The sequence below is a fragment of the Micromesistius poutassou genome, assembly GCF_964030765.1.
Source record: "Micromesistius poutassou genome assembly, chromosome: 21".
NCBI lineage: Eukaryota > Metazoa > Chordata > Actinopteri > Gadiformes > Gadidae > Micromesistius > Micromesistius poutassou.
Genome location: NC_140291.1, coordinates 4,795,652 through 4,809,936, shown reverse-complemented (window position 1 = coordinate 4,809,936; position 14,285 = coordinate 4,795,652). Strand labels below are relative to the sequence as shown.

General features: G+C 43.2%; 1 protein-coding gene across 1 annotated transcript in view; it reads left to right on the top strand.

Moving 5' to 3' along the window:
• phyhiplb (phytanoyl-CoA 2-hydroxylase interacting protein-like b) overlaps positions 1-10,412 on the top strand; it is a gene marked incomplete at both ends in the record, with an annotated part of 16,503 nt that extends 6,091 nt beyond the window's left edge. The window contains 5 exons of the mRNA XM_084485213.1: positions 2,185-2,381; positions 3,720-3,894; positions 6,747-6,864; positions 9,510-9,672; positions 10,038-10,412. Coding sequence (XP_084341339.1) covers positions 2,185-2,381; positions 3,720-3,894; positions 6,747-6,864; positions 9,510-9,672; positions 10,038-10,412 — 1,028 coding nt within the window. The remainder of the gene's footprint in view (positions 1-2,184; positions 2,382-3,719; positions 3,895-6,746; positions 6,865-9,509; positions 9,673-10,037) is intronic.
• Between the last annotated feature and the right edge of the window lie 3,873 nt (positions 10,413-14,285).

Sequence of the window (14,285 nt, the reverse complement as noted above, 5' to 3'; positions counted from 1 at the left end):
TAGACCACTGCATAGTTAGTGTCCTCTTTTCAGAATGTAGTTTATTGGAAAAATTACTTTGTAGTATGGTTGTTTTGCAGGCCTATAGAAAATTAAACCATGAATAAATCGTTTTTTATTGGTCATGATGTTATGGTTAGATAGCCACCAGGTGAATATCTTGGTGCACCATAGAATAAAATAGAATACAATCAAAGAGAGTAGGCCTACAACCAAACCATTTTGTATTGGTCTCAAACTAACCACAGATATAATCAAGGAACAATAATGTATAATAAAATATGAATACAAGAAATACAAAACTAACATAAAAAATTAAAAAATTACAACTGTCACATTCGGCATAAGAGTTCTCACCTGAGGCAGTTACAAAGGGGTTTAATTACGAATTAAATTTGCACTTGATCACAACATTTAACAGCACAGACTTTGGACCTCATACTGCAGAGTATAGTAGCAACATTCTGCTGATATTGTTCCTTCTGGTCACTTAACAGCAACTTTATGGCCCTCCCTGCTGCCTCACCTTCTTTAAATCAATAAGTAAACAGGGGCATTTAGATGTCGTAGTATACAGAGAAACAACTGATCCTATACTAAAGAGCACTTGGCTCAGCATTATCCTGAGCCCCCTGATAGTTCTCTCTATTTTATGTGTATGCATATGGCTTTTGGTTTTTGTGTATAGATATGCACATTTCTTTATTTGCATACTTCTTGCACGTCTGTATTTTCTATATTTCTATTGCCTACTACTTATGTTTGTGCTGTTACCTTAATGTGTTCTCTTTTATATTCTTTTCAGCAGATTAATTGTCAAACGAAAACTACTTTCCCCAGGATAAATTAAATAATCGTGTGTGAGAGTGTGTTTGAAAGGCCAGGATAAGCCCAGACAGAGACCCATTTCCTCGTACCCTATCTCACTGAGGTAAAGGCTAACAGTCCAGTAGACATGTGACATGTCTAAGCGATAGATAGTGGTAGCCTGGTTAAGTCACAGCGAGGGCATTGTGTCTCTCATTTTAAGCGTGGCAAATGAAAGAGGACGCTTCAAATGAATAGAATCGACCTGACAGGAGATATAGATATAGAGATATTATCTGTCACATTGTAACACACACCCACATACACTCACTAGATTGACATGGCCATACATTTATTTAGCAGTTTCTTTTGTCAAAAGTGACCAAGAGTAAGTGAATTGAACAACGAAGATCTAACCCAAAAAGTGCAAGAATCATTGCATTTGCAATCATAACAAAAGATGGAGCTCAGAGCACTTTTTTTTTGTCGTCTATTTCCTGTGATGAACCAATTAGAGGCTTTTATAGTGCGTGTTGTGAATGCACCCCTCAGTCCTAAGCTAATAGTCGGTCTGACACTGGCTGACAGCCTGTGGTTCTCCAGCAGTTTCTATGCAAATAGGTTCGGGTCGGGGCCAGAGCCAACCGCTACTTCCTAACCGCCACAATGCGTCAGCTCATGCAAAGGAACAAATCCCATCAGAGTGATTACTGAGAATATGAGAATGTTATTTGCAGAGCTACTGCTATCATGTATTGTGAACAATGTATCACTCCAGTCTGTATTGCAGCTCTGCGCTGTGGTTTCAAGAGTTCCATGGATTGCATTCACATTCTTGGGTCCTCCAAACCCTCTTCACATATTAAAGTGAAAAGCGTTGTATTGTAAGGTTAGATACTGCATGTAAGAGCATTCCGTGCTTCAATCAGTCAATCAGTCAAGCACACAATTAGTACTGGCTTTGTCACCTACTCAATTGCTTATACCTATATAATCATTTTAAAGGGGTCCTATTGTATAAATCCTTTTTTTCCGTGCACTTGCATGCATGAGGAGTTCATTCGAGAAAGTTACAGACGGGTGAGACTTGAAATTGTAGTGCCGCCGTAAAGTCGGTCCCAAGAAAATGTGGGCAATTTTTTTTGTCACATTAGAGAGTGACATAGTTAATGGTTCTCCTGAGCCAAGTACTGTGCTAGACAACTAGCACAGTACTTTCCGTGTCAAGGCAATTCCAAGATGTAGGGGATGAAGCCATTTCCCCCCCAAAGAAGAAGAGTAGAAATCGTACAATCTCGCTGAAAGAGATTGAAAGAGACACTAAAAAAAGTACAGCTCATGGTATTAAGTGACCCTTTTCCCTGCTCCCTCTCCCAGGAACCCAGTCGGCGGACAGCGGGGTCGGGGAGCTGGACGAGCTGCCGGTCCCCCACCAGATCAGCATCAGCAACATCACCTGCGACTCCTTCAAGATCAGCTGGGACTCGGACGCACGGGGCAAGGAGAGGATCACGCACTACTTCATAGACCTGAACAAGAAGGAGAACAAGAAGGAGAACAAGTTTAAACACAAGGTATACCGATACACACTGTGACGATTGCATGGTTTTTAATTCGCTCCCACTAACTACACTTTGAGTAGGCCTGCTTGTTAAGGCTGCTGTAGGTACGAGTTGAGAGTTGTGCTAACTTTAACGACCAAAGGCGGCCACACACCGCACCGAAAATCGCAAGACAAGACAATGGCGACACACTCTCTCAACGCATTGTTTGGCGTCGTTTTGATAGTTCATATTGAATTCTTTGACCATGTGGACCGACGAAATCGAGGAACAATTTATCAGCATGGTGGAGGCTAGACCGTCGCTGACTATCTCACTTGCGCGAGACATTACATCTCGCGCAAGCGCAGAACGTATGGCGTTGTCTGTAGTTGTCTTGGTGTGTGCCCGCCTTAAAGCTAGACTAAAAGCCAAACGCAACCAACAGTAATCTCTCTCTCTACTATTCAGAAGCTCTTTCATAACTCTTTTATTTCTCGCTTTAATGCTGATGTTTTTACCACAGCAGGGATTTGATGACTCATGGATTTAATAAATTCAGCACTCTCCCCCTTCCCTTTATGAAACACTTTGTCTGCCCCTAAAAGCAATCAACCGATTTAATCACCGCTGTGAACCAAACAAACAGGCCCAGCAGTGGCCCTAGCCTACTCTTTGCTTCTCGTTTTCTAGTGTTTTTAAGGCTAAATTCAACAAAGTCTGTTTTGTAAGGTTCTGATCCCCAATGTCTGCAGCCTAAACTGTATGCATCCTTGAGCATAATGCCCTAAACGCCAACCTGCTCCTTAAGCACATCTGAATCCACTGTCAACTGTTGAGTGCTGTTGAGTGTGAATGTTGTGTATATTTTGCCTATTATGTAGAATTTCTACCAAGACTTCCACATCCACTGTACGTCCATATCCTGTGTGTGTGTGTGTGTGTGTGTGTGTGTGTGTGTGTGTGTGTGTGTGTGTGTGTGTGTTTTTGTGTAGACAGAGCTTACACCCTAAAGTGTCTGTATCTCCACATATTTGGATTTACAATGGAAATTAAGGTAATTTCTGACTTCTAATAAAGTATTTAATGGGTGTGTCCATGTGTGTGTGTGTGTGTGTGTGTGTGTGTGTGTGTGTGTGTGCGTGTGCATGTTTCCGTGTGTGTGTGTGTGTGTGTGTGTGTGTGTATGTGTGTGTGTGTGTGTGTGTGTGTTTCCTGTGCATGTTTCCGTGTGTGTGTGTGTATGTGTGTTTCCGTGTGTGTGTGTGTGTGTGTGTGTGTGTGTTTCTGTGTGTCTGTGTGTGCACCCGTGTGTGTGTGTGTGTGTGTGTGTGTGTGTGTGTGTGTGCCTGTGTGTGCGTGTGTCTCCAGGACGTCCCCACCAAGCTGGTGGCAAAGGCCGTCCCCCTGCCTATGACGGTGCGAGGCCATTGGTTCCTGAGCCCGCGCACTGACTACACGGTGGCGGTGCAGACGGCCGCCAAGCAGGCGGACGGGGACTACGCCGTGTCCGAGTGGAGCCAGGTCATCGAGTTCTGCACGGCAGGTGGGGACCAGAGGAACGGCTTCAGGGTCTGGGCTAGGGTGGACCTCCATCCACACAGGTCGGTCTGGTTGAGGCCAGACTCCTGTTTCACCGAGGTCGTCCTGGTTGGCAGATTCACTCGCTTACAACACAAAGTACAGACGATACAGACAATACAGACGTTATAGATGGTGCAGTCGGTACAGAAGGTACAGACAGTACAGACAGTACAGACATTATAGACTGTACATACTGTACAGACATTATAGACTGTACATACTGTACAGACGGTACAGACAGTACAGACAGTACAGACAGTACTGACATTATAGACGGTAGAGAGCGTACAGACACTTCAAACGGTACAGACAGTGCAGACGATAAAGACGATACAGACGATAAAAAGGGTACAAACGTTACAGACGATACAGAGAGTACAGACAATGTAGACGATACAGAAGATACAGACGATACAAAGCATACAGACAATACAAATGATACAGACAATTCAAAGAGTACAGACAATACAGACATTGCATACAGACATTCACACAAAGCAAATGGAAGAAATACAATCAACTGCTGAAACATATGCAGATACGATGCCGTGTGGGAGGGTATCTCCTCCCTGGTCTCCAGAGTTCAGTTGGTGATTTGCTGCATTATGCAGGCAACAGACCAGGGTGTGAAGGGCAAATGATAAGCTCAGAATGATAAGCTGTTTTTTCGGGTAGCCATTTTGGGGAGACGGATTGGTGTTTGATGGCTGAGTCCACCTGGGACTCTCTCCATCACCAGACTGGCACTGATGGAGAGATAAGCCGCGAGACGAAGGTGAGAGTGAGAGTGAGAGTGAGTGAGAGAGAGAGTGAGAGAGTGAGTGAGAGAGTGCACCTAGGAGATAATGTCAGATGGGAAAAGGTGGGAAAGGTGAAAGAGTGTGAAGACCAATACAGGAACGTATTGGGGGGGTGGTCGGAGAGAGAGAGAGAGAGAGAGAGAGAGAGAGAGAGAGAGAGAGAGAGACAGAGAGACAGAGAGGGAGTGAGACAGAGACCGAGGGACAGAGACAGCATCAGGTGTCAGGCTGAGGTAGTGTTTGTGATGGAGAGTAAATTGGAACGTCAGACAGCGCCTGCCAGCCATCACTCAGCCTCTAACGAGACACAGGAAACAGGAAGGTCAAGTAAGATGTGACGTCAAACCTCAAGCTGAAGAAAATACCAGACAACAAAGTAAAAGCAAAAAGTATCTTTCTAAGATAAGATAAGATAAGATAGTCCTTTATTAATCCCCCTTAGGAGAAATTCACAAGTGACCAGCAGTACAGTGGGAAAAGAGAGTACGAAACAAGAGTATATGTACAAATAAAATTTACAGATTTGAAAATAAAATATAATAAAAAACTATTAGAATAAAGATAAACATACTATATACATGTAACTGTCCGTTTGTAGGTGACTTGTGCATTAAAAAATAAATATGACTATAAGTATAAATGTGCCAATGTGCAGAGGTTCCTGAGGTAATGAAAATGAAATAAATAACAAGGTTTAAACAACAATAGTCCTGAGGTGTGGGGTTTAGTCCTTAATCAAGTCTAGAAAAGGAGGTGTTGGGGCTTTAGAGGTGTTTGGAGCGGGGGGTTGAGGTGTTGTGAAGTCTGATAGCTGATGGGATGAAAGAGTTTGCGCCGGAAGTCCACCACCAGCTCCTTGGTTTTCCTTGTGTTGAGCTGGAGGTGGTTTCTGTCACACCATCCCACAAAGTTCTCAACTAGTTTCCTGTACTCCTCCTCCTTATTGTCTGTGATGCATCCAACAATGGTTGCGAGTTCACTCCATGTTCGGGAGTTGTAGCAGAAATCTGAGGTGTAGAGGGTGAACAAAAACAGGGAAAGTACAGTTCCCTGGGGTGTGCAGGTGTTGCTTGTCACCACATCTGACAAGCAGTGTCGCAGCCTGACATACTGCGGCCTGTCTGTGAGGTAGTTAGTAATCCATGCCACCATGTCAGGATCCACCTGCATCGCTTTGAGCTTCTCAGCCAGCCGGACTGGCTGGACGGTGTTGAAAGCACTGGAGAAATCGAAAAGCATGATCCTCACCATGCTTTGCGGCCTCTCCAGGTGCGTGTAAGCTCTGTGAAGCAGGCAGATGATGGCATCCTCCACGCCGATGTCAGTCTGATATGCAAACTGCAGTGGGTCCAGGCAGTCACGCACCAAGGGCCTGAGGTGATTCAGGACCAGCCTCTCGAAGGTTTTTCATGACGTGTGACGTTAGAGCCACAGGTCTGAAGTCTTGGGTCGCTGGGTCATCCCTTCTATGGCACAGGGACTATGCAGGATGTCTTCCAGAGTGTTGGCACCTTTTTCAGCCTCAGGGAGAGGCCAAAAAGATGCGTGAACCTTCCTGCCAGCTGCTCCGCACAGACCTTGAGCACCCTCGGCCTGATGTCGTCCGGTCCTCTGGCCTTGTTCGTCCTGGTCCTGGTGAGCTGCTGTCTCACTTGGCTGGTGTTGATGGTTGGGGTTGTTGTTGCTGGGGTCGCTGGGATAGTTGGGGGTGTGGTGAGGGCGGGGATGACTGCCCTCTGGGCTGGACACTGGTCCAGCCTCCCTGGTAGTGTGGAAAGGGAGAGAGAGAGAGAGGGTGGTGCTGGGAGGGGAGGTGCAGAAGCTTCTTTCTTCCTTTCAACCATCTTTCTTCCACTTTCTGCCTTCAGTTGATTTTGCTCGCTCTTATCTTCCTAATTTTTAACAAATTATTATTTTTTTACGCTTCTTTCTCTGTCTCTCTCTCTGTCTCTGTCTAACTGTCTCTCTCTGTCTCTCTCTCTCTCTCTGTCTTGCTGTCTCTCTCTCCTACCAGACTACTCCTTGGTGCATCTGAACCAGCTGCTGGAGAAGGCTGATGTCATCGCTGGTAGGATGCTCCCCTTCACAGTCCTCTACAGAAACCAGGAGGAAGAATACTTCAACCAGGCTAGGTAACAGATGGAGGTGTGTGGATGTACAGTAAAGGTGTGTGTGTGTGTGTGTGTGTGTGTGTGTGTGTGTGTGTGTGTGTGTGTGTGTGTGTGTGTGTGTGTGTGTGTGTGTGTGTGTGTGTGGTATGTGTGCGTGTGTGAGTGCGTGTGTGTGTGTGTGCTTGTGATGCATTTCATTGCACTAAAAAAGGCTGTTTGTGTAGCAGTTTTAATGCGGCAACATGATCCATGTTTTATTGATGAGTTATTTCTGGTGTTACATCAGGGGTCCGAGTACCTTGCTTTGGACAGGGATGTATGAGACCCACTGTCTCTGAGATTACCTTTGCCTTCGTTCCATACCAATTGTGCACGACACTTACTGAATTTATGAGCAGTGTACAGGCAAGGCTCACACATTGTTCAAAGTCTGGTGAGTCTTAACGGTAACCTTCAGTGACTTCTATTATTACTGCTGTGTGTGTTTAATTCAATTCTTTGTAAGTCATTGACCCATTCCTTGCTTGAAGATGTACCTTCTGTCGTACTTTCCTTCTTCAACACGTTGACTTTGGCTCCATCAGACCCATTTCTTTATTATTCTAGAGGGGAAACAATGTGTTTCCCCTCTATGTGCAAATCTAGGCAAATTTCAGACTTGGACCTCACCTTCACTAACAGACAGGGTCCCTAAAGGTACATAAATACCTTAGTGTGAACAGGGCTCTACCCAACATTACATTGCACAGAAAACGAATCCCAAGTGGTTGGCAACTAAGCTCAGACAAATGTTGCTAGTGTACCTGTTCTTTGTTTGATCTTTGGGTCATTCATTGGTAAACTTTTTTTGTTTGGTTAATCGGTCCACTATGCAGTTGTTTTATTGGATGAAAGGCTTTCATAATGATCCATAATGGCATTTAAGAGAGGCTGAACTAATTTGCTCCAAAGTGTTCAGCTAGTCTGACTTTGCCAGATAAATTCTCAAATGTGCTTAAGTCTGGAACCTCCCAGTTAATTTTCAATCGCAGTTCATTGCCTCTCGACCCAATTGGATAGACCTACAACCAATCAGAGGAACCAAACGTGTGACACATCAGTGTCAGCCATCTTGGTTGTTTACACTCCCATAAGGCACTCCTCGGTTCAGTCATTGTATTAAACCCGCCCCCTATAGACCTCTGAACAATAAGTCCCGCCTCCGAGGCTCCCGGTTCCCTCGGTCAAATGTCTATGGGAAATAGTTACAATCTGCGCAGACTTTATACGTCATACTTGTTAGGGAGGAGGGAGTCCTCAGTCTATAAAACTTTATCGCTGGCGAAGTTCGAGTTATTGATTTCTTTTGTTTACCATTTTGTATAAATATTCAATATTTATTATTATTTTCATTCTTACTTGCTCGTAGAAGGCCACCTCCATTGACGAGCTCTGGTGCCACTGTCGGTGAAGACAAACTATGAAACATTGCCGTTGCTATGCAACCTTGACTGGGAGAGTCGTGACGTCCAAAGTCTGCGCAGATCCGGGTTAGCATAATGCTTCTTCATAATAGTTTACTACCTTAACGGCCCCGAAAATCCAAAACCCAAGTGGAAACCAGATGGAAAAAGGTTGTAGTTGAAAACGTGACACAGCTTTTACTTCTTCGCCACCTACAGTTTTGTTATAGAGTTTCTTATGGACGATCATTCAAAAACCCCATGTTATTTCCCATTGACATTTGACCGAGGGAACCGGGAGCCTATTAGATAAACGTGGTTATTGGCCAATCCCGGGCCAGGGCAGCTGGAAATCTATCAGAATGGGAGAGGGCCAGACATAGGCATAGGCCAGAGGCTTATGTGAGCTTGTGGATTTGTCTGGTTCCCAGGCTAGTGTTCGGCTAGTTTCCCAGAAACACAAAAAAGTTTAATCTAACCACCTATTGAATGGATTAAATAGCTGGAAGCTCATTAGCTTTTAGCAGTGGAAATTGTTTTAAGTGCTCTTCAGTGTCCACCAGAGAGTAACATATGGCAGTCTATCTGTCAGTCTGTCAGTCAATAAGTCAGTCTGTCTGTCACTTCCTGCCTTCCCTCCTATCTGTATTTCTCTTTATCCATGTACTTTCCATCTGATGAACCGTCAGTTAGATTCCTGCCTTCATGTCTTCTCTGCATGCATGTCTGTCTACATACCTGTCTGTCTGCATGTCTATCGGGTTCAATGATGCCTGTATGTGTGTCTGAAAGCCTTTCAGTCATGCTGTCCGTTTGTCTGTATGTATGTCTGTATCAGCATGACTGTCTGTGCATCTGTCTGTCTGCACGCCTGTCTATCTGCACGCCTGTTTGTTTTTAACCAGGCCCTCAGTCTCCCTGCCAATATCTGTCTGAATGTCTCTATCTGCATTTCTGTTCCATGCATGTCTCCATGTCTGCCTGTCTCTCTGTCTGTCTTCATGTCCCTACCTGTGTGCATGCCTGTCTCTCTGGCTGTCTCCACGTCTCTACCCGTGTGCATGGCTGTCTCTCTGTCTGTCCCCATTTCTCTATCTGTGTGCATGCCTGTCTCTCTGTCTGTCTCCATGTCCCTACCTGTGAGCATGTCTGTCTCTCTGTCCGCCTGCATGCCCGCTGTGCAGTAACCCGGAGTTGTTGTGACAGCCCCTCCTATCGTTCCAGGGACACCCAGTGTCACCGCATGGTGCCGGCCGTCAAGGACAACAGCGGCAGCCATGGCTCGCCCATCAGTGGCAAGCTGGAGGGCGTCTTCTTCAGCTGCAACACAGAGTTCAACACGGGAAAGCCCCCCCAGGACTCCCCCTACGGGCCCTACCGCTTCCAGGTATCCCACACATGGACAAACGCACGCACGCACGCACTCACGCATGCACGCACACATAAACTATTGGAAGCACGGAGTACTTCCAATAGTTTCCGATCAATATCTCTGATGTGGGATACTCTAAGACTGCTTGGTTTAAAGAGAAATGTCACCGAAATCATCATCCATTCATTCATCCATCCATTCATCCATCCATCCATCCATCCATCCATCCATCCATCCATCCATCCATCCAAACGTCCATCCCTTCTCTTAATTGTCAAAAATATCTGTTGCATCACTGTAACTGCGCAAGATAATAGGTTGCAGGAAACGGCTACGTTTTATGTCTTGTAAAGTTATTAACTGTAGAACGTCCGATACAGGTCCAGGCAGAGGTGCTGTTCAACCAAAACACCAACCTCTACTTTGGGGATTTCTACTGCATGTACACGGCATATCACTACGTCATCCTGGTCCTGGCCCCTGAGGGCTCCAAAGGAGACTTGTTCTGTAAAGGACGGTTACCTGCTCTGGACAGATCCAACAACAGGTTCCTGACCTGTGTGGAAGGGGAAGGCGGCACTCTGAGTTTTCAACATGCACAAGACGTCATTCTGGAGCTGGTCTACACGGAACCAGTGGACTTGTCGCTAGGGACGGTAGCGGCGATAAGCGGCCACCAGCTTCGTAGCTCATCCACTGTCAACGCTAAGAAGGATCCCAGCTGCAAGATTTGTAATATTAGCGTTGGACGCTAATTTTGATTAGCTTATCAGGCTAACCCGAACACTCCCAAGGTAACATCGGTCAGCTATGTCAAGCTCACCTGAACCCCCCAAGCTAACATCGGTTAGCTATATCAAGCTAACCCGAACAATCCCAAGCAAACATTGGTTAGCTAAAAAGCTAACGACTATGCTAATATTGGTTAGCTAGCAAGCTAACTGAACACTCCCAAAAGTTAACATGTTCACCAGTGTTCTAACTTAATTGGCTAACCATAAACTTTATTTTCAGTGGGTCGATTTGCAGACCAGAAATTCAACTGCTGTATGCAAAATTGCGATAAATGTCCTTGCACATTCACATGTGTATTTTACCCATTTTGATGCCAAATGTAGCATACCATAGTGACTTTCTGGATTATCTTGCAGCGACCATGTAACTCTTTACTGCACTGTGACTGAACGATGACTGCTTCTCACTAGCAATGAAAAATGAGGATCTTAGGAAGATAAGACAGTAGGCTAAGTCATTTTCAAAGGTGCATGATGTGTTGATTTAAGTGTTATCACAATTTTGGCAGTGTAGAAATAGCTTTTCTCTAGCTAGCCAGTGTGTGTAGGCCTATATCAGATGTCATATTTCTTCTGATGCTTAGTCCCTTAACAACATAGAAGAATTGGTCACATGCTTAACACCGAACCATAATTGATCACTTTCCTCAAGGATTTGAATCTGATTTGATTACAATTTAAATGACCATGGGTCTAATCTTATTATTTGACTTTCTGACCAATGGCTCCCGGCAGTAGAATTTGAAATCGGTGACTGCTGACCTTCCTCGGTATAAAGTGTCTTCTTCACTGCCATGGTTACACATAGAAAGTCTTACACCAACATAAGCACTTCTTCTGAACCCGGAGTAGGCCTGCAGAACCCAGTGTTATTGAGAATCTTTCTCGGTTGAAATTGAATGCGGTACAATCTGGAATAACTGCAGTAGGGTTGTGGCATTGCTGCAGCATGTTTTTCTTTTGTCTGCTTTGTGCAGTGTTATTTATTCTTGATCATATCAAATATGGTGTGATTATCTAACAAAATAAACAAGTAAAAAAAAGTTTTTTGTTGCAAAATATTTAATTTCAAGTCATAAAAAAAGTTGTTGCACGATGAACTGGAAGTCATTTTTTGTTGTCATATCAACCATGTGTCATTTACAAGAGCGGATTTTCTTTTTAAATAAACATAACATACCAACACCAACACATACAGACATGCACAGAAAGTAAACAACCAACCACTACGAAACTACAACACAATCTGGCTGGATTTTTTAAAGTCCATTAGTAGTTTGTTTGTACAATCCCAAATATGTTCAATTACACACAGTGTAATCATACTTTCGGTTCTCACTCAACCCCTCTGAGATATACTGCATTTACACTGAAAAAGGTAAATATGGACCGTCATTAATGTAAAGACTTGTTTTCTACAAATGACCCCATTACTCTTCATAAATAGTGGTGTAATGAACATTTTGAATTCGTTTTTTGCCATTTTGGGCTCTGAGCCAGCCAATAAGAAGCCCCACTCCGAGCAGACCAGGGAATGTAGATTCTACACATGTATACAGGGCCCTCAGTGACCTAAACCAACAAAACTAATATATGTTGACATATATAGCACAGTGTGTCCACCTCCTACAGGCTGTGTTAAGCTAGAGACGTCTAGCCACTGCCAGGGATCACCTATCATCCCTTCAGGTCAGGTTGTGGTGGTTCCTCAGTTGTAGGTCACATGTATTGGACCTATTTGGATCGGATCTGGTTATTGAGGCCTCTGTCTTATATAATGTGTATGGTTAGTCCTTTACTGATACCTCACACCAGAAGTCAAGAGTCATCAAAGGTACATTTACACATTTCACTTATACACTTAATATTCTTTCTTTTTTAAACGTTGTCATGGTTCCCTGCGACCAGCTTTAAGCTCACAGACAAGTATGCAGTACGTGTGATTCTATATATATATATATAATAATAATAATACACAGTGATGACGCTTCACTGATTTCACTGAAAAACACACCGTGCAGAAAGAAAAATAGGATGGATTTGCGATCATAAATCATTCACATTAATTTATGGGTATAAAAGAATACAATACAATACAATACAAAAACAATAAATAAAACAAACAGCAGTCCACCGTGGTGAAACAGTAGGACTTTTCAGTGAACTGTACCATCCTGAAGAATCACATGCAACACAAGATTTGTACCAACCCTGCAATACATTGGAGATAAAGGAAGGATCCTCACTAAACGCACAAAGGACCTGTTTGAGACCAGGTTCTTCCTCGTGTGTGACACCTATGTGTAAATTAGGTCCTGAAGATAAAAGAACAAAGTACTTTTACAAACTTCCTCATTGTCACATGTTATCTGTTTACTGTTTACCTTACAGTTTTAAATAATCTAAATTATAATTAACAGTAGACTTTTATTAGCTGCTATTTGGATGGTTTGCATACATTGTGTGCAAATGTAAACAGATTAACATGTATAGAGGAGTATGTATGAATACACATATTGCATATGAATCCAAAGGAAAAATATGGATTCAAATGTATAATACTCTTAGGCTTTGGCAAAATATAATATCTTCTCTTTTAAAGTGCCACGTATGGCATAAGGAACAATTATTCTCCTTTTTTGTCTGGAACTATCGCAAGGAGTAGTCTCCACAATAAAGTTAATCCTTTGAAGAGTATGTAAGTTATCAACATGTCATTGCACCTTTGCCCATCATCTGCAAAATATATCCCTAAAACTAATTTTCTTGATTTCCACTAAAACATAATCTGAGCCTTTTTAAAGAGAAACAAAGATTAACTATTTTCTATCTTGTCATTAAGCAGAAGCTTTTCTCCAAAGTGAATACAGATCCGTTTCATTCAGGATCATTCTGATTCTGTAGGCACACTTCTACTGAACGCCTTCAATCAATCGATCAAGGGGGCAAATATCAATTTAGATGACTGTTGATAAAAAAGAGGTGATATTGATGCAATATGATCAAATTTTCTAAATCAACTGGTCCAACCGAAACTTGTTTGCTCTTTGAACCCCACTATAACCAGCGCCTCCACCAACACATTCAACAGCAACAACAATGCATGGTCAACACTTTTCATTCATTAATTTTCAACTTGACAAAGTGCTTCTATGGATTGAGCAGCCCTCTGCTGTTCTTTGTTCTTCTCATGCCTACTCCTCAGTATTAAAGTGCATTCTAGTGTCAGTTTGGAACGCACCCCTTTGCCTATTCCCACCCTCTGGATTTATTTTTTTGGGGGGTTATAAATCATAATGTTATTTACACCAGAGAAAAGGTTTGATTTTCTCGAATGAATAATAGCGATGGAATCCCTACTTGCCCATGTACTACATATATAAGAGCTGAAACAAGTGTCATGTTAGAAAATAACAAGTATACAAATCGAACATTGAAGTTGAGCATGTGCACACATAGACACTCAAGGTCATCACAATAGATAGAAAAGTCTAGGCCAAGGTTTTGGTCTCTGAAATAGAATCTGTTGAAAGGACAAAGGCATTTTTGAGTTGATCAGATGATAGGTATCATTTTTGCTGAGTCCACCTAAAGAGAATCAATATCCACCTTAAATGACTTAATTAATATCATTGACACATATATGCAGGTATGCATCTCAGTGAGTACACGTAGATGTGGAGGACAGGACATGAGGGAAATGTGCGCTTTACGTTTACGCTTCCTGCATATTCACAGCAAGTGAGCGCACTTGAGTCGACTTAATGTACACTGTTTTTATGCCGTTCACACTTTTCAGGGTGCACACTTTGGTGGCACAAAAATGAACTATTT